The sequence below is a fragment of the Pyrgilauda ruficollis genome, unplaced genomic scaffold (genome assembly GCF_017590135.1).
Source record: "Pyrgilauda ruficollis isolate IOZ18807 unplaced genomic scaffold, ASM1759013v1 scaffold5, whole genome shotgun sequence".
Lineage (NCBI taxonomy): Eukaryota > Metazoa > Chordata > Aves > Passeriformes > Passeridae > Pyrgilauda > Pyrgilauda ruficollis.
The window spans coordinates 12490937-12511609 of NW_024526599.1; the positions used below are offsets into that span (position 1 = coordinate 12490937).

Sequence of the window (20673 nt, forward strand, 5' to 3'; positions counted from 1 at the left end):
TTGCTTTTTAAAAATTTTTTTTCTAGTGAATATCTGTTTGCCATTGACAGATTCTTGAAAGGTGGTTACAGGCTGATTTTGCTTTAAGAATGTTTTAATTTGGCTAATTAGGGTTATATCTCCAGAGAATAAAAAAAAATAACAGAAAAAAATGCATTGTATTAAGTATTTTAATTCCACATACAATTTCCATTTCAGAAGAGAAAACTGCCTGAAAGTTTTGCAAAAGAAAATAATTACTGATATGCGGAACATTTTATACGTAAATACACTCCTTGCATGTTTAAGGAAATTAAATTTCATTAATGTTTGGCATATTATATGCATAATCCCATAGAGTTCAAAGTCTTGTTTTACACTTCAGCACTGGGAATCAGGATTTCCCAACACAATGCAGTCAGAAAAAATGAATTAGCACTGACGCAGAGCTCATGACCTCCTTGGCGCCAAGGGGCTACATTTAGCCAATTTCCTGCAAGGATATAGTTCAAGGAAAATTTCTCACTGATGCCTAATGTAACATATATATGATTGCATTTATCTTTTTGTTTTAACTTTTTTAGGAGTGACTTTAAAAAAAAAATCAAATTTGTAATAGTTAGTTGAATACCATTCCCTTAGTGAAAATAAGATTTAATTTCATTGCCTTTGTATATGCCCTGTTTGATGGTTAAGTCCAGCGTTTTGTTATTTCAACAGACTTCAAACATGTCATAAATAAATTTCCACTGGGTTGGCACTTCCTTTTTGCTTCCTGATGTAGGGATTGATTGTTCTTTGCAAGTCTCTCGGGATTTTATGAGCTTTCTCAGAATGACTGACTTGACCACAAATTCAGCCATCATAATTTTCAGAAACCATTCACACAGAAAAGCCAATAGAGGCAATTTTTAGAACAATAGTAAGTGCAATGTATTGTATGAGATCAAATGCCTTCTCAGGTGTAGAAAGAGACACAGACAATGACGGAATCTATTCAAAATGTTATTGGTGGGATTAGAGTCAGTAGCAGAGAAGGTTGTTAATATGGAAGTTGTATGAGATAATATTCCTAGAATAAGTGTTTCTCACAAGGGGTGTCTGTATACGCATAAAAATACTGACATAGTTAAATAGATTACTTGTCATTTGGGAAGTTTTTCAAGTACTGTGGAGATGAAGCAATATTAAAACTACTGAATCCACTTACAATAAGACCATAGTAAAATTTTAATATCTAAATTAGTTAAGTAATACAATTGATTGTTTCTGTGATTGTTTCTGTGATGGCAACAAATGCACAATGACTTCCAACTCCTCTTGGTTGTTGTCCATGTAGCGTGCATTGGTGCAGATGTACTTCAGTTAGGCTATCAATCCCATCATCTTTTATGAGTTTTTGGATGTCTGATTTGGATTTCCTATTGACTTTGGAGATTCTGTAACCAATTAGAAGGTTTCTCTGGAGCCAGCTGGGCACATATATGGGTTGGACTGCTATTGCCCTATAAGATCAAAAAAGCAGCTTTTTTTTGGAAATTTATTTTTGCCAATACTTTGAAGCTGAAAATGAGATTGTTCAGTTATTTCCTATTCCAAATATTGGGTAAAACTGGATTAAATATTTAAAGATAGTAATTGCTGAAAAATATGTTTTGTAATGCCGAATGATGCATAATTAGCATTCCTAGACTTACTATTTAAAATATTTCTGGAAAGCATTCTAAGTGATGCAGAACTAAGTGTCAAATATGCATTTAATTTATGTCCAAAAATGCTGCTGGCACAGCCATCCACTTAGGAACAAGTGGTTACTTGACTATTGAGCAAACGTGATACTAATGAATGGAGTATAACATCACATAATTTTCCTATGTTCCTACCACAGAAAAAACCATGGAGGGCTTTGATCCAAAGTAATAATTTTTCCTGTTTTTATCCACAAGTTGTACAGTTTCACCATGCTGTGTGGAAAAGCAGCTGGAATTACATACCCAGTGTAAGCAACTACTATACAAGTTTGTACCCAGGAGTAAATAAGCTCAGAAATATTTATGCATTTGCTTAACAGAACCAAAGCTACTTACTAATTCGTCAGTTTATCTATGCCCTATATAATCATGAGAATCATGCCATTTTAATCAGAATTTTATGCCCAGGGGCATAACTTTGAGTCTTCAGTTGTAACTGGTGCACAGCCAGCACGTAAAATGAAAACTGCATTCAGCAGAGCACTTTTTCTTATCCACCTGCACAAATTTAGAAATTTGCTACAGAGACCAGAATTAAGAGTTTCATCTCCATTGCTCAATAACTAATTTGAAGTGGGAGAAACTGTATTTAGAATAGTGGGAAGACTGATATTTTCATTACCACATCTTATCAAAGAGAAGGTGAGTCTCATCAGAGGAGATGCTAAATGTCCTGCAATGTAAATATCTGAAGGTTGATCACTGTGTGCTCAATTTTGGGTCTGAGCTGCTTCATTAGGAGAGAAACCATGTGATGCCACATTCAGGCCTTTCTTATGACAGTTTGCTACCATTGCAGGCAGAGAAGATATCCAAGAGGCTGGATGCTCCAACACTGGCTGTGGTGTGATCCAGGGGCAAACAGCTGTTGGTCTCTGTTTTGGAAGTTGGGAGATGAATAGGGAATCAACTAACAACTACAGAAACAATGCTGGGAGAGATGTCCCTATTGCATGAGAAATTAAGTGGTGAAACGAAGAGGTGACAGGAACTCAGAGAGACTTGATGCACCATTTTACATAAAATTCATTTCAGGTAATACTACTTAAAATAGAATTTCTTACAAAAAGCTAAACATATGGTCTCTTACCCATCATAGAATTTTAGGGAAAAAAACCCATTTTCTGTAAGTCATTCATAATATGTATTGAGGAGATTGTGTATTGTGGGACACACTTGAAAAGGTTTGCAAACTGCTGAGATTATCTGCTCTAAGACCTAGCAGAGGGATCATTTATTTTCTTAGGTTAAAATTCTCATTATTACTTGTCCTTAAATTATGGTACTTGGAAAGTGATTTTTTTATTCCTTGAAAATTGTCTTTTTGTATGTATATGTAACGGTATTTTATCTAGCAAAATAGGAAGGCGTTCAAAACAACAGTTTTACCCCAGACTTCCCTTCAAAGTCTCTCTGATTTTTTTTTTTTGCTCTAGTTAACTGTATATATACTTCATACTTTTTAATCTATTTACCTATTTATTTTTATGGAGATATATTATATAAGCTTTACCAGTTATCAAAATATATCTGTAGGAATTTAGCAACTGTGGTTAATATTTAGAAAGAAACCAGCTATATTCTATACTTTGAAGTGAATATTCCATTTATTTTTTTAACAAAAAATAAGAACGTAGCTACTCTCTCGATCAAGTCATTTAAAAAAGGACATAATTGTGAGAGGTCACCAAGAACTATGCTATAGTTTAAGCGTCTTTTTGCTTGACTTGGATGTGAGAATTTAAATTCTGCCTGGGAAGCGCTTCCCAATTAAAGCATGTTAGAATTCAAGACCTATTTCTTCATACAAATTGACCAAAATAATTAATTTCAACAGAAACCAACAGGAAAAAAAGAAATAGCCTTACTGAGCTACAATTCTGGCGCTCTTGGGGGAATGGGAACAGATGGTTTTACTACAGATCCAGGACTGTTATGCATTATTTTTCCTCACTGTCTCTTGTCCTGTCTTTCAAAAGCAACAGCTCCTCTTTTCTGGACCACACTACAGATTTTTTTTCATACTTAGCAGGATGTGTACAGATGTGGGGTTATGAGATTCCATACAGAAGGATGCATGAAGCCAACTGAGTCAGAAGGGAGATTTTTGCTCTGCTCTTGTGAAGATACTGGTGTTTCTCACAGAAACAGTAGTTGCAGGAAAAGGATAGAAATGGATCAGAAAAGTTGGCCAGTGGCTGTATTATGAACATTATAGAAGATCAGACTGTATATAAACTGCATATTATATATGAATTAGATATAGTGAGACAGCCTGTCTCACTAGTGCTGGATACCAGATTTTAGTACCTGGTTGTGCAGAACTTGAAGTTTTTTTAATTCTCATCAAAGTTTGTAGTGAAATAGAGGATATGTCTTGTTTGCATCTTGTCATGGGAATTAGTCTGCTGTTTATGGGCTGTTTAGAAAACAGCCTAATTCTGGTCTGAAATGGCTTATGCAAGAGAAAGCTCTTTCTATTGTGTTTATTTTTCAATTAAATAAATTTTTTCATCTGTTCAAAATGTACGAAACAGATGAATAGTACTGAAATGATGTTTTTATGGAGTCATATGAAAACCTTGCAGTGCTCTCTGTCTTATTTGTAGTTAAGTATTTCTAGAGAGGATGTTTAACATTTTTTTCCTGTATTTTGGCATGAGAGGGGGACTAGATCTATTAGAAATGCATACTGTTTGGTGTAATCTGGAAGTAAAACAAAATGTATCAGAATTCTAAGTAAAGAATGAAATTAGCTTTTGTAATATTATTGTTCAGTGCATATTAAGGCCATATTTGATGCTCTTCTCATACACACTGTGTCCTGACAGATGGAATGATCCAGCTGAGCTTCTAAGAAGCTTCTCTGCTTATAGTTTTCTACTCAGCAGATGACAGTTTAGGTCAATGATTGCTTTATTTGGTGTAAAGACAAAAGAAAATGTAGGCAATGCAAATAATAAGGATAAATAACATTATCAAAGGGGAAAAACAAGCTTTCATGGCTTTAGAGGTAGAACAGATCAGCTCTCATGAGTTCCTGAAAGTTGTTTTTGCTTTTGAAAGGCAGTTACTTTTGTTTTTTCATTTCTGCTAAGACAAATTTGGACATGTGAGTGTTAAGTATCAATTTAGACATTTGGGTCTTGAAGACAGGCAAGCAGAACATTATCTATTTGCTTCAATGACATTTTTTTGCTACAAAAAATGTCAAATGTTTTCTCATTTAGTAGACAGCTTCATCAGAAAGAATGCAAATAAGATGTAAAACAGTTTCACGGTCAATGTGCAGATCTCTATCTCACATAAATTCAGATTAAGTAGTCTTGAAGCCCACTAAGAGAATTGCTAGATTTGTGAATCCTGTCCTTTCCTTAGAGTCCTGTATTTTCTTTAGTATTCAAAGTGTGTGATGGGAAGGACAAAGATGGATTTTCCACCTTTTTTTCTCACATCTGTAAAACAAGTTAAACATTCGTCACCTGAAATCATCCCACCAGAATGTCATGGACCAATGACTTGGTATTGCTGTTAAGCACTGTGAATACACAAGTGCTTTTCATTCCTTCATACCAAGCACTACACTAAAATGTGTTCTTGGTTTGCATGAGCATCCCTAAACCCTTACAGAATTTTTCTGGGGAGAGATCTTTTGTAACGTGAGGGGAAGATGCAGAGCTCACCGCGCGAGTTGGCCAAAACGCCCAGAACATGGCAGCTGCAGTCCTGCAGGACTCACAGGCAGGTCACCAGAGCCAGCTACAGGGGAATGTGTGTTACTCCACTCTCTTCCACTTGAAACTTGCCCTGGCTTTAGCCCCAAGACTTTGCCATGAAATTATTGCCAATCTTGGGGATGAACGCTTGACAGACTTTTCATGCATAGAAATAATTTAGTATTTTGCCTTTCAGATCTCTGGTTTGAAGGATTTTAGACTTTTATTACTGGCATAAGTGAAATGAATACTTATTTAATTCTTTAATAGATTTTAAACAATTGAAGGTTAAGTAAAGAGGCTTTTTATTCAAAACGGTTTTCTTTTTTGAATTGTTTTAGTAGTTATGCCTTACTACACATGAAGATGACAGCTTAGGAAATGGAAATGTATTGCTTTCATCAAGGTATATATAAAGTATTTAATAATCATTAAATCAGCATTGTAAACCAAGAAATACTCCAAAATAATCAAGTGCACACCTGGCAAGGCAGCTGAAAATGTAAGTATAAACAAGTTCTAACTGTGTCAATTTACCCTACAATTTAATGAAATCACAGCAAAAATACAAAAAATATGTGGAATTTCTTTGCACATTGAAGAACCATTGCATCTTACTTACTCAAAGAGAGCAATGCATATCATATCCTACAGAAGAAAAGCATGACAAAAGCATTTCCCATGAAAAATGGGAAATAGTCACATGAACTAGATGAAAAGGATTTATTCTCATACTTGTAAAATTTCCAGAACTACTGCCTTACAGCGGGTGGTGTCCTCCAGGACAGTTCAGCCCCTTCGCTAACATCTGGTGTTACAAAAACATGATGGTCAAACAAATAGCACTGGAATCCTGGTCAAGTCAACCACACTAGTTTATAATATTATGTTCTCCATTTCTGACTTCAACCATCCTTACTTATTTCATACGAAGTATAATAACTTAAACAGAACTAAGAGAACCTTTCACTTAAGTTTTGGGCATAAAGCTGTTAGAACATTTAGTATCTACTGAATTTTACTTCACAGATTAAGTAGAGATCATCAGTTTACATGCCTTGATAGAGTTTAGTTATATACCCTGCATTCTAGGGTTTAGTTATATACCCTGCATTTGCCAAAGTGCATCTTCAGATTAGAGAAAATTACTTCAGAAATTGCCTCGTATGAATTCGGAGCAAATTAAAGAGGAATCCCTCTGGTCTAAATTTAGGATTTAGGTATCACTCACAGTGATTATATAATCAGTTGTGAATCTAGTTAATTGTGTTTTTTTCCTTTATGTATCCTTTCATCTTTCCTTTTACAGATTCTTCAGTGAGGAGGAGATTTTCAGCACTGACTGGTGAGTATGCTTAAGGCTTAGCTATGTTTGGTGTGGCATTTCACTGTGTTGCAAACTCTCATGGCAGGGACAAGACAGTGGAGACCACAATTTGGTTTAAGCTATCTGTTTCACAACTTCCCAAACCTCATATGAATGGTTTTGCTGTCAGTAGAAGTTGTTTCAAATGCTCCTAATCTTAATTAACACTTCATAAATTGTGAGATTTTCTGTTTTCTCTGTTGTATTTTTTCAGTCCTTTTTCCATGAGGCATGCTTTGACGTTCACAGTGTTTTTGGCTCTCTCTGGGAGAGCTAACAAGAAATCCCAGTAGATATCTGTGCTTCATTTTGCATGGAAAACTAACAAATTGATGATGTCTTCTCGAGCTAGGGAGTTGTAACAACTATAGTTACTGAATCTGTGAAACCTTGAGTTTTCAGATAAAATACTCCTGAGTAAATGTAGCCCTTCCCTTATTCAGTAATCAGTGATGTTAGAACAACCTGTAAAGAACAAGAGTGCTTGATAACATTTACCAGGCCCTGCTACTCTGAAGACTCATCACAGTCTTACAATGATGCCATTGAAATGAGTAATATCATTCAGATCAGAAGAAAGAATCAGTGATGTCCTGCAGATGTATGGAACTGACTTGCCTTCAGCTAGCCTCTTCTTGGTATTCTTCTCAGTGGCCAAGATTATTGTGTTTTTATTTAGTAATTAATTTATTTTTACTTTTTTGAGTATCGATTTTTCTTCCTGGGAGTTTCAGAAAGCCCCTAATACAGCTGGTCTGCATTCCAAGCTGGCAATACAAGCTGTCTGATGGGTAATCCACAGAAGATGCCAGAATCTGTTGGCACTGGTGGCTGGAGCTGCATTCCCAATTTGAAACCACTCAGAGAGAGGATGCTGGTTTAGGAATCTGTGTGCCCAGTTCTGCAGAACTCTGACTGGAGATAGAGTGAATAACTGAACTGAGACTGTAGGCTAGGCTGGTTGTTTATCATTATTAGAGTTACTAAAATAAAAATAGTTATTTTAGAACTGCTTTTCAAAGTGACAATTAAAGAATATAAGATATACTTCTTACATGTTTTCAAAGAACAATGCCATAATAAAAGGAAATGTTAACTCATAGATCTTTGAAACATAAACACCTATGATTATGAAAGCTGAATGTTTTTAAACTTATTGCAGTAATGTACTGAATGAACAGATAAACTTCTAACACTTGGATTCTCCAAAGCATAAGCTACTATAATTAATCTTTCAAAAGAATACTGATCTTTTATATACAATACCTGTAGCAATATCAAGACAGCTCATTGCTGCACAGCCTGTTCTTTCAAAAAAATAGACGAGTGTGCTGCCACACAGCCTTCTAGTTTCCTGACAGATAACAAAAATATGTATTTGAAACTCACTCTGTTATTTTTGGAAATTACATTTGATAAAAGATTAATCTCTACATAAAGCATATATTTGTATTTTGTTAATAGTTTGGAAGTGAAGTTAGATCTTAGTACTAGTTCTTCCTCTAGTGGATGTAACTGACTTGATTTAACATCAGAAATGTATTTCAGTATTTGTTTTTTTTAACACCTGCCTGAATTTTGCCTGAGTTTGTTTCAAACTAAGCCTCCAGGCAGTGTGTCTGCTGGATTATGATTAGGTTTTTAGCTTTTTGTCTTTTTTCTGAAAGCAATACAAGTCCAAGGTATTTTTGTGCTTCAGTTAGAGGTTATTTTCTGCACTTTAAAATGGTTTAAAATCTCTTAAATGGTTTATAAAAACTGACTGGATAAGCTGAAACCAACAGTATCTACTTTGATTGTAACTCACGGACCACATTGACCCAAAAGTGTTCTCCATCCAAATTACTGGACAGGATGCAGGCTAGTGAAAAGTACATCCATGGAAGATTTGAGATTGTAAATAGTATTTATCCTTTAAAATGACATCATCCTTCTGGAAAAGATTCCATAACCCCATTTCATCTGTCTTCACAGTGCTGCAAAGCAAGTGGTGGGTACATCTGTCCTAAGGAAGAATACAGACCTCAGGGGTTTTGTGGGATATATGAGAAGTCTCCTTACCTTGAACCCAAGATTTTATTCCCCACACAGCATGAATGTGAACACAAACTCAACAACAAGGCTGAATTTAGCTCAAATGCTGCGCTGGACATCGAGGACTGGGTGAGTGCACTGTTAGATGCAGAATCCAGCAGCATTAAAGCTTGATTCTTTACACTGGGAGAGTGATATTATAAATTCGTTTTTGTCTGTAAATTATCCTTTCTGTTTCAAGTGGTATCTGCTAGGGTGATCAATGTATCTGCTATCCTTTTTTGCAAGTTTGCTTTGGGGAGCACTCAACTGAAATTATATTTACTATTATCATTATTTTCTTGGACAGATTTGATTTGCAAACTTGGAATGTGAAGTTTCCAACTTTTTTTTTAACACTTGCTTTCATGTATGTGTAGTGAAGAGTAACTCTAGCTATCTAAAACGAGATTAATCCCAGTGTTGGCATGATTATTTAAGAGAGAAAAGAAAGTGGTGTTAATGATAACAGGGAAGAAAGCAATACTATTTTTAGGGAGAGATTGGATAAAAAATGGAAGTAGAAGGGTTAGAGTTAACAGTGATATGTGGAAAAGGCTGACAGGGAAATACAAATGTTCTTATGGGGAGACTGAGATATGGTCCAGAAATCTAAGAGAAGTAATTTCATTTGAGAAAGAGAGTAAAGGGAAAGAGTTTGGTGACCACGTATCGCTGATTATAAATGTAAAAAAGGGATAAAGAGTTTGCTGAAATGCAGTTGAAAGGACAGTGACTGTCATGAATGGATATAATATCCTTACCCAGGATCAGGAAAAATACCTGAATCTAAAGGATGTTATTTTCATGACAGGGTTTTGCTGAGAAGAAAAGGGAATAAATGGTAATATACATTTACTAGAGGTTCCTGTCATTGTTTTCCAGAAGTAGAAATGCTTATACAAAAGAGAAAAGCACTGTGCTTTAAGATTTTTATTATTTTTTCCTGGAATGTGGTACTTGTAATTCAGTACATTCTCAAGCTGAAATAAGGTCCACTAATTCACAGATCCAGACTACAGATAAATTATCATTTTTTTAATGATAAATTACTAAAATTTTTGAAATTGTAGAATTGGTGGCCTCCTAATGTTTTCTACTGTCCACATTCCATTACAACGTTTGGACAAGAAAGTATAGATAAAATGAATCCAAACATATGTTCTATAAAAAGGTTTTCATCTCTCCAGAGCTTTTGAGACCTCTAGGGTGCTGTGGAATCTTAAAACTGTCTTTAAGTGGCCTAATTTCATTAGTTCTTGCTAGCCATTAATGTTAATTAAATTAAAAAAATAAATACCTGGTCCATTTGATATTAATTCATCACTCACTTAGGTTGTCCTGCATTCTTTCCCAATAGATTTATCTGCAATGCAAAAGGAAAGGAGAAAGAGAACAAAAAGAAAATTTATTAAATAAATTATCAACTATTATTTTTATTTACTTTGAGGAAGCAAAATTCCTGTAATATAAAGAATTCATCCTATGTCATATTTTCTAAATTAAAAAGTTGTGAAAATTCTGAATTGACCACTTTCAAACTTTTCTACCTGACAGCAAACATTTGTACCTCCAAATGATGCAAAATGAAATATATTTATATCACAATCTTTTAGGAATAAATCCTTAGATTAAATATAACATTAATAATATTTTAAAGAACACAGTCTATTCCTCAGGCTAAGCTGCTGATGAGGTTACTGACAGAATAAATTATTCCATTCCTGTCTTTTGGCATAGATGTTATAGTTATATAGGCATAGATGGTTATGCTTAAAAGAAATGGGAGATATGCTAAAATTCAAGGGCAGCTGGAGTTGTAACTGAGATCTAAAGACTGAAAATGAGAATACTGAAAGCAATCCTCACACTAAGCCTTTCAAGATGATATAGTACATATGCAAGATTTCATGCTGGTCTTTCAAATAGACCTGATTTACTATCAACTTGTTCAGCTTGAACTGAACAAACATGTCAGCTGACTAACAACACACGCTGTAAACAGTGTCCCTCTGGTTGTGCAGGTAAAGGGGGCTTACCCTGCAGAATTTATGGTCTCCCTAGAGTGCAATATTGAAAGAGTACAGAAACTGCTGTAAATTCCTGATGACATGCAAGCATAAGTCTGTTTACTATTAAATGTGATTTACTGCAGTTACACACACTCTCCCTCTTCCAATCACCTTGTAATTTTGTACAAGGTATGGGGATTTTAGACAAATGACAATAAAAGGTTTTTATTTGGAGTTAGAGCAGAATAACTTGCATATAGAATTATCATCTATCTTTCAAATCTCCCTTTAAGCTGTATTTTAACCTATTTTTATATATTTTTTAAAAATACCGAGGTTTAAAGTGAAGATGAAAATTTCAAAGAGATCATAATTGAGTATAACTTCAAAACTGAAAACAGTGTAGACATGTAAGCTACTTTATGTAATAAATGCAAGGAAGATCTGCTGTACAGATTATTTCATGACAATATGGAGATAAATGGAATCATATTTATTACATAGAATCTGTAGGGTCTATCCACTAGTAATGATAATAAGTCTGTTTCTGTTATGTATAATGCATTTTTATAAAACTATGCTCATGGAAAGTAGCACTAGAGATTCTGATTATCAGAAAATGTTACCAACTGCTTGTATGTATTATTCTATGCATCTACATAATTTTGTGAATGGTTAACTATTCATTTTGCTCAGACACAAACCTGATTTTGTGGTAACTTTTACAAGTTAGGAATTTTCTCTCTATAAATCTTATTTTACTTAGATTGGCATAATGTATGTCCAAAAGTCTCAATACTTGGAAAGTTAAGAACCAGAAAGAAATGTGCATTCAAGAAAGTAATTCTTATTGAATGCTACTGTTTGTGATAATATTGAAGCTTCTTGTTCATTAGTCTCATTTTTCAACTTCCTTCTTTCCTTCCCTACTCAGATGGGTTTTACCATTTTTGAGTGTGGTATGCTCACTCAGTAGAAATGCAAGTACCTGCTTAGCCACAATGGGTCTAGTAGTTGTTTTTATGAACTCTTTTAAAAAGTTTAGACATTTGATCATCGCTCAGTTTTGTAGCGTTTGGTTTTTTTTATGTGCATATTGTTTTAATATGCACTTTTTATAATCTCTGTGGAATTACTTGATGGAATGTAGATTTTGTTCTACCTTCACTTGTGCCCTTCTGATTTATAACCAGAAGTACATTTTTGATCTGTTAGTTAGATACCTGCTTACTTAGGCTCTGTTCCTGGTGCCAGATTTTGTTTGTCTTTCTCTTCACTGCCTTTCTTCTGTACTGGGCTGAGACAGAAATTCAAAAACTTCACCGACAGTATTTTTTCCCTCATGTCTTTATAAAAGTGTAATGGTTTTGCTTCTCCAATACTAGTCATGGCAGTAATCCAATTTGTTATTTAATTGTTTCTTAAGGTGTTTTAAGCTTCCTTCAAGCAGGTAACCTACAGAAGTGGATGCTTTAATTTTTTTTTAATACTGAATTAAATGTGATCATTAACCTCTAGCTATTATGTCGACATTGCCAATTTAGACACTGATGACTTGTGCAACTACTAATCCTGCTGAGGGGGAGTGAGAGTTGTTATAACAGCTGAAGTTGTACATCAATGTTAAATTGTCATCCACATTTCTACCTGCATTTGATTGCTGAAGCAATGTGGTAATAAAGACATTGTTCAGTATTTGCATGCCTAAACTTCACCCTATTATCCTGTTTGGATAATAAATAGCTGGCCTCTTAAGAAGAACACTGAGCATAGCAGGCTGACAGTGAAAAGTGGTGAAGTCTCAAAGTATCTCTCACCCTGTTACACTGCCTCAACCCACAATGGGGACTGAATAATTAAAACTCAGTTTTAAGAAATATGAAATACAAAGAATCTAGAAAAGCAACCCCTCCTGGCCAACGTTCTAGAATAGAATACTATTTCATCAATAACTATTTTAAGAACAGCTGCTTAGATGCAGCAGAATCATTATTAGAGCTCTGACCGCCCTGTCACAAGAATTTTGCTTTGCAGCTTTGCTCCACTCGGTACCCAACAAAGTTTCTGTAAGTAAAAAACTTCATTCCAGCTTCTGATATATTTTAATTTTTAATAGATTGCCCTTCCCAAGCAAGTTAAAAATCTTACCTTGTTTTAAAATTGTAGATGTCAGATTTTATATTTTCTGAAAGAGACTTTTTTAATGTAGAGACTGTGTCAATCCACAGCAGACTGGTATAAGTCCTTTCATGTCCCCATTGGAATATATATTTTCCCCTTCAAAATATATTTGCATCTGTATATGCTGATCAAGAGATCTGATTGACTACATAATGGTAAACTCATCAAAGCATTTAGAAAGATTTAGCTGTAAAATTTATAATGTAGCCTGTAACACTAAATAAAAAACAATCTTGGTATTTCCACTCACATGCCAATAATTTTGAACAGACATAATTTTATAGTTTTCCTTGGGAATGACACCAAGAAATAAAATAGGAGATGACTATATTGGAATGTGAGTAGATGCTGCTGTGCTTTAAACACCGTCCTTATACTTGGGCAACGTACAGAATCTCCAGCGTTCTCTTGTTATTAATTGTGCCTTCCTTGCTACTTTCATTCTAGAGACAGAAATACCACTGGCTCAAAAAGCCCTCAGTACAACCATTCCAAATGACAAACACAACAGGTACAAGAAAATGTCTGCAGCCTTCCTTCATAAAAGCGCTTTCTCCTTATTGCTTCTTTCCCTGTTAAGAATCCAGAAAATAGAGCTGAAGCTGAGTTCCTTTTTAGGCAGATGATTAAACATTCTCACCATTATATAATACGATTTCCATTTTATTTTAAACATACTTTGCATGATATAAAAATATTGATCACAGTGAGCTTTAACAATTGTTACTGCTATAAACAGAAATGCTGCATGATGGTTTTAGTGGAAATAAATTATATAGTCATTATCTCTTAAAAAAAAAAAATCACAAGAAGGAGAACCTAGGCATTTGGTCATTGACAGAAAACAAGTCCTTACTGAGTTCTTTACAAAACGTGAACCCCAGTTGTTTTCTACATTTGCTTTCCATGTCTTGAGAAAAGCACAAGTCTGTCTCTGAAAGCCCCACAGGGTCTCTGGTGAACATTTAATTCCAAATATTAGCAAAGTTTCTGTTGTTCTTTTGTTCTAATAGAAAAATGTACACCAACGTAGCAAGTAGTGCTCTCTTGACTAATTCATAAGTGGTCTTTTCCAATATGTAGGTACACAGCGGCACACTTCTTCACTGAAGTAAAACCCAGCGTCGCAGCGTTTCGTCCGCACTGTACACGGAGGTCTGTAACAACTGAAGAAAGGGGAAAAAAAGTGGGCATTAATATAACACTATCATTTATGGTTAACTGGAGCAGAAAACTGTGTGCCTTCACACTGCCATTTCTCAACGGAATATTTAATTCCTGCAAATACATACATTTTAAGTTTTTTTTGTTCTTGCAACAATTTTAGTTGAACTATTCTTCACAAAAGACAATGAAACAATAATGAATGATACTGAAATTATTCTATTGCAACAGATACATATGGATGTTTTTTATCACACTGCTGGTTGTAGTTGCATGCTAATCTTGAGTACTATTTTTTGAAGTTTTAGTTTGAAAATAGGATATATTTCTGTACTCAGATTGGTTTGTTGTAACCTACTGCATGCTGCAAATTGGAGGTGGTAATCCAGAATCAGGTGATAACCAAATCTCTCACCTTCCTACCCAGGACTGTTTTCCATCTTATTGACTACTTCAATAAGCCTGAGAGAGGTTTGTCTACATGTGTTACACTGTGACTCTGATCTTGAAAATGAGAACATACTTCCTTTCAAGACGCAAATTCCCACAGCCAGCCTCTGAGCCAGTGGGAATATATCTGTATTCATACTGCATCTATGTGTATTCTGAAGAAAAATCAGAGCCTAGTTGTCATGTTTCTGATAAGTCTTAATGGAGAAAGAACAGAATTAGTGTCTACCCAATTAAAATAAGTTTAAAAGAAATACAGCATTGAACCACAAATCACATCTTCCTATGCAGCAGCAGAAGTTTTCCTCACCAGCTCCTTGACTGAAAAATAGAACTTATACAAAGATAATATCTCTGGTTGTCCCTGAACCCTTCCTTTTCCTATTTAATTTTTCTATTAAAACAAGAACTTGACCCAAAATAACCTTACAATAACAATGCTAAATACTTTCTGGTGTATAATAGAGACAAAGTACAAGTCTGTGATTTTTTCAGACACTGGCAATGAGTCAAAAGACAAAAGTATATGTCTCGAATTTCAGCACAGTTATACTTAAAACTTGTATTTAAATAATGCGTGCCTGTTTGTGAAACACTGATATTATGATCTATTATGATAACTCTTACTTGCATATATACAGCACACTAAATTGTGCAATGTCACTCTCCTCTTCCCTAGGTAATTCTTGTTTCAGGCTTGTGGCTACTCTTATTGTTGCTGCAAATAAGTTAGTATGTTGTGTGCTTGTTTTGGATGCTAAGTTACTACTTTGCAATAATTTGTTTGTGATATGAGGTCTGCACTACAGTTACATTAATTCACACCATCCGGTTCAACCAATGAATCTGGCTATGAGGAAAGTGATAAGGAATGAGGAAGAGTGCAAATGGGACATTTATTAACTAGTCACATCATGTTCAGTGTTTTCAATGTCATTTATCACAGATTAGTTCACCACTGTGGTCTTTGTAATTAAGGGAGTAACATTATTTTGTGCCACTTAATAGAGATTGGAAATCCGTGTAGCAGCTCATGGGAATCTCTCAAACCCCTACTGTGATCTATTCCCCCAAAAGTTTGGAAACAGTGGTAAAAGGCAATGAAAAGGTTTGTGGAAGGATCTAATTTTCTAAGTGAATAGGGCACCAGCAGTAGGTCTGTTCTGGGAAAAAGGTACTCCACAGAGATGCAGTGGATGAAACACTGAACTCACCTTTTTGCTGTCTCTGGCATGAAAGTTCAGACCATTTCATGTACTGAATGACAGCAAAATGAAATAAGAAGAAAAAGAGGCAAAGCCAAACTCTTCCACACACCTATGACTGTACACTCTGAAAAGCACTCATGAAAACATTAAGCATGAGGAGCTCACTTAGTTTAGGATTCATGCCTCCTTGTGAACTTCAACTTGCAGCTGGGAGTGCTATATAGCACCTCTCCCATGTGAGTTTGTGTCTAGCAGCAGTCAAGGTCAGGTTACTTCAGTCTTATCCTTATTTGGGACATTTCAACAGAGCAAGAAAGCCCCTCTCCTCCTCTAAAGTGCTTAACAGATGAAGTTCCTAGTTATCTGGCCCAGCCAAAACTGACCAAAATAAATTTTAGAGGTGGTAGCACGGGGTGAATAGCAGTAGAGTCATTGTAACTACATAAATGTTGTTTCCTTAGGAAACTGCTGAACAATAGAGCAGGTCTTTCAAGAGATTTGGTCTGAATGCTGTTTACGGAGTGGTTTCATGTGACAGAGGTCTGTTTCAATGAGGACAATCTGAGCACACTGGAGCTAAGACAGATGTTTAGTCACTATTCATAGTGCAGGGCAAAGCAGCAGCAACTGTCTCTTTATGGTCAATAATTGTGATTTTTTGCTGTGCAGAATGCTCAGATTGTCACTGTGGGTACTCTAATAACTCCATAGATGAAACAAGAGGAAATGCTACTTCTTGGGCTGATAAACAGCATAATCACCTTAAAAAGCAAAGAGCTTTTTTTCCCCTTCCTATCCTGTACTTTTTAGATGATTTTCTATTTTTTCATCTGAAGCAGAGTGTAACACTAGAGGCAGAGGCATTTTAGCTATAGTGCATAAAAATATTAGTGCTTCAAAACCAGAAGCTACAAGCACTACTTGTAGGACAGGGAGCTGTCTAGGACATGACTATAGGATTATGCTTATGTCTAGGGCTCACACGTCTAGCACAAAGCTAAATAGAGTAGTACTTTTATTTATTTTTAATAAATTTGTATCATTAATATATTTTATATTTTTATTATATAAATTAAATGGTATAATTTATGCTGTTTTAAATGAGCAAGGGATCTTTCAGAGATAAAAAGGATGTTGCAGGATTTTTATTCCTTTTAGAGACAGCTTGTGCTGGACAGAGCCAAAATGTGAGAAATCGAAGTCTTTTCTTAAGGAGGAGAGATTGTCCCCTCTAACAGTGCTAACATCTACAGGACTATTGGTTCTAGAAGTATAAAGTAACAACATATATAAATCTTTCTTTCTGCACTCAAAGACAAAAGAAAAACAGCTTAGAAAAAAGTTAAAAGCATCCTATATCATACTGTCCTTGGAAGTGAGAAAATGATTCAAACTTTATCATATTCAACCACAACACAACAGAAAAAGGCTGAACTTAATTTCTTCCCTCAAATACTAAGTCTTTAAATCAAGAGAGATATTAAAATCAACATCGGATATTTATGATGGCATTTCTTAGCTTCTTCACTGCCTGACTTCTCTATTTTAAGCCTTGAACTTCATAAAAGAAATAAAAACTGTTGTTTTACCTGCATGTCTGGTGGTGGAACCTTTTTCCTTTCAAGAAGCATTTATTGGGAGATTCTATACATTCACAGATGCATTTTGCAGGATTTAGCGGCTGATGTCTAGGACAGGTCTTTTTACATACACACTGGCACTTTTCTTCATCAAATTCCTTGTTGGGCCCGCAGGATGCAGGGATAAGTTTGTTTTTGCACATGCACTGACACGATGATCTGTCTAATTCTTTGTGAGGTCCACAGCTCGAGGGCCGCACGCCTCCTTTGCAGACACACTGGCAGGTTTCTTCATCCAGCTCCTTGTTCGGTCCACAGATATGGAATCCTTCAGATGTGTCTAGAAAAGCAGCAGAGAAATCCCACTAGTACCATAATTTTCTGTCTACTCTCTCACCTATTTTTATGTGAAGAAATAAGCAATTCCATACCTTTTATGGTGTTTCAAAAACAAGAATATGTCAAAAGACAGGCAACAACCAGTAGTAGCAACGATACAGAAAAAGATACAAATAATAACTCCAACTTCTCATCTTTAGAACAACATTTGATGCTTTAAGGGAAAATGCTTACCAGAATCTCCAAGGTGAGAAGAGAAACCAAAATCATGCTGTGACAAACATCTGCAAATTTGATTATTCCAAACATGATTTTTCGGACAGGTCTTGTTTGCCACATGACACCTGTGAAATTAAAAATGCTGTTGATTTACTACCATAAGAACTCAAGGAGAAAAAAACTATTTTAGCTGTTGATTGCTTTAATTTCTCACCATTGCAAATATATTTCTAAGAGTGTCAGCTCATTGATAATTTTATTTTTTATTCCTGTCAAATCTGTTACTAAAGATTCTCCCCACTACAGAGATTTTCAACCATTTGTTGAAGAAACCTTCTCATATTTCAAGTTTTAGTCTCAACTTCTAGAAGTATTTGTACTTTGCTGATATTGTTTTGAAACAGACCTAGAATATAAGCCTCATATAGATGAGTATAAATATTCTTTTGCATGCAAAATACTGCAAGGCAACAGACATCATTTTCCATGTAGTTTTTTGAAGTACAAAAATGTTTTCAAATTTAAGATGTCAAAAGACAGCAATAATAGTTTCAGAATGAACTCTGTAGGCAAAACTTAAAAAAATAAAATCAGTTTATCAGATTCCGTTCTGCTTATGTGAAAGTTATGTGCCATTAGCTAACACTTTCTCATCAGTCACTCATTCTGGCCAGCCTTCTGCCACCTAAATAATTAGACTTCCAGCAGCGATGCCTCTTCATTTTAAAAATAAAGCCAATAAACAAGTTAACACTTTAGTCCTCTTTTCCTGCTACAGTTTGCAGCCAAGGTAGTGGTACCAAAGAAAGCAAAAAATCCAAACAGCAGCTGTTGCCTTTTTAAATAATGAGTGAACTGAGCTGTCTGGTGAATCACTGATAGAATATTTATGTGTATTATCTCATCTTCCTTGCTTGCAATTTCTTTATCACCACAGCTGACATTACATCTTTGAACAAGTCAAGCCTAACTTCATGTATCCGGGCTGTGTAATTTATTCATTGTTTCTGTAGTATTTCTAAAATCCTACTAATCTTTTAAGACAACACCTATATTACACATTTGATGCACTTTTCATTCCCCTGAGCACCATTACTCACACATTCAAAAATGCAGGTGCTGGGATATTCTTCTGTGATCATCATTAACGTAGACCGCTCCCCTTCAACACGCTAAATCACTCCACTTGTGAAGACTGCTGTGTTTTAACATCACCCTGCTTCACCTCACTAGTTTGATAAAACTAGCATTTCCTGATTTCATCCCAATAATGATCTCCCTCTTGCTGCCTCACTTGGCATACATTTCCTTCAGCCTGCCTTCCAATTCCACCTGAGAAATAGTATGGATTATCTAGAGATATATTATTGTATTCTGTTAAAAAAACCCAAACCAAACCAATCAAATTAAACCAAACAAAACAAAAAAATATCAAACTCTCCTGCCTGTTTTATTGCACAAAGCCACAGATTACAAACTTAAATACATTAAGTAACAGTAGAGAAGACCTTTATATATTCTGATCTAGTACTATGTTGTCTTACTCTGTTGAAGCATGATTCCTCAGCCACGGGACAGCTTCCTGTGAGTGCAGGTCCAAATCTGGTATCTGTACTCTCACCGCCCTCAACTACACATAGCTGTTTCCTGGCTAGAATAAACTCTTGCACTGATCATTAAAACTGCTCTTAACTTAGAAACACTGGGAAGCTGGAGAGAGCCAACATATTTTGACTTACTGACTCTTGGGTTGTTTGTTTTTTTTTTTTTTTAAATAATGTTAATTAAGTGATTAAACTAATTATTATAAGATTTATTTCCAAGCTACTGTTTATGATCCATGTTTTGATGAACAAATTAAATAAATTAAACTCAAATAGAATATAATCTATAATATGTTTAGGAATGTGTCAGAAAACATCCAGACTTAAGCAGATTGAAACCACTGAGGAAAATGCTTAACACCTCTGAGAAATCTGTTCTACTCACTCACCTTATTAAAAATGTCAATGCATTCCGGTTTGGCTTCTAGTTACTGACTCTTCCTCAAAGCAATTGTTAGTTTGTTATGTGTTTTTGACCTTCTAAATATTTCTACATCATAAAATCATCACTCAAACCTCTAAATTAAGGAAGTAAAACTTCAAGTGTTTTAATAACTTAAAATCAGATTTCTGGTGCCAGATTGTTCTGTGACATTTTTCATTCAAAATCACACACACAAAAAAATCAATATGCTACTTCTAAGGAATGCCAATTAACCCTTTATTTCCCTCTTCCATTCTCTTTTATATGCACCTCTGGCATGTGAAGATGCAAAGAAAGATTTGTGAGTTAAAGATTCCCTAAACAACAATCCTTTAAAAAAAAAAAAGGCATTTAAAATTTCAAAATACAGATTGAGTGAGAAATGTTGTCTCCCAATTATTTACAAAGATATTTTTAGCTTTTCTTTTGAAAATAAATTGATTTTGCTGATTTTTTTTTTTAAAGTCACAATTGGGCTGTAGCTCTTTCATCAAGCAAATCCCACATACATTATTCTTCAGTTTTAAATCATCTTGCTCCATTTTATCTACTGGGTAGAAAGGTGATGTTAATTTAGTAAAATTGTCTTTGTGTCAAATAACTGCAG

The 20673-nt window shown here is 35.0% G+C and overlaps 1 protein-coding gene across 1 annotated transcript in view; it reads right to left on the reverse strand.

Moving 5' to 3' along the window:
- Nucleotides 1–13642: 13642 nt before the first annotated feature.
- The window catches only part of VEGFC (vascular endothelial growth factor C), a 68226-nt gene continuing 61195 nt past the window's right edge, over nt 13643–20673 (reverse strand). Inside the window, exons 5-7 of the mRNA XM_041480171.1 lie at nt 18054–18163; nt 17490–17820; nt 13643–14244 (exon numbers count right to left, since the gene is read on the reverse strand). Of these exons, the coding sequence (XP_041336105.1) occupies nt 14130–14244; nt 17490–17820; nt 18054–18163 (556 nt within the window). The 3' untranslated portion in view covers nt 13643–14129. The remainder of the gene's footprint in view (nt 14245–17489; nt 17821–18053; nt 18164–20673) is intronic.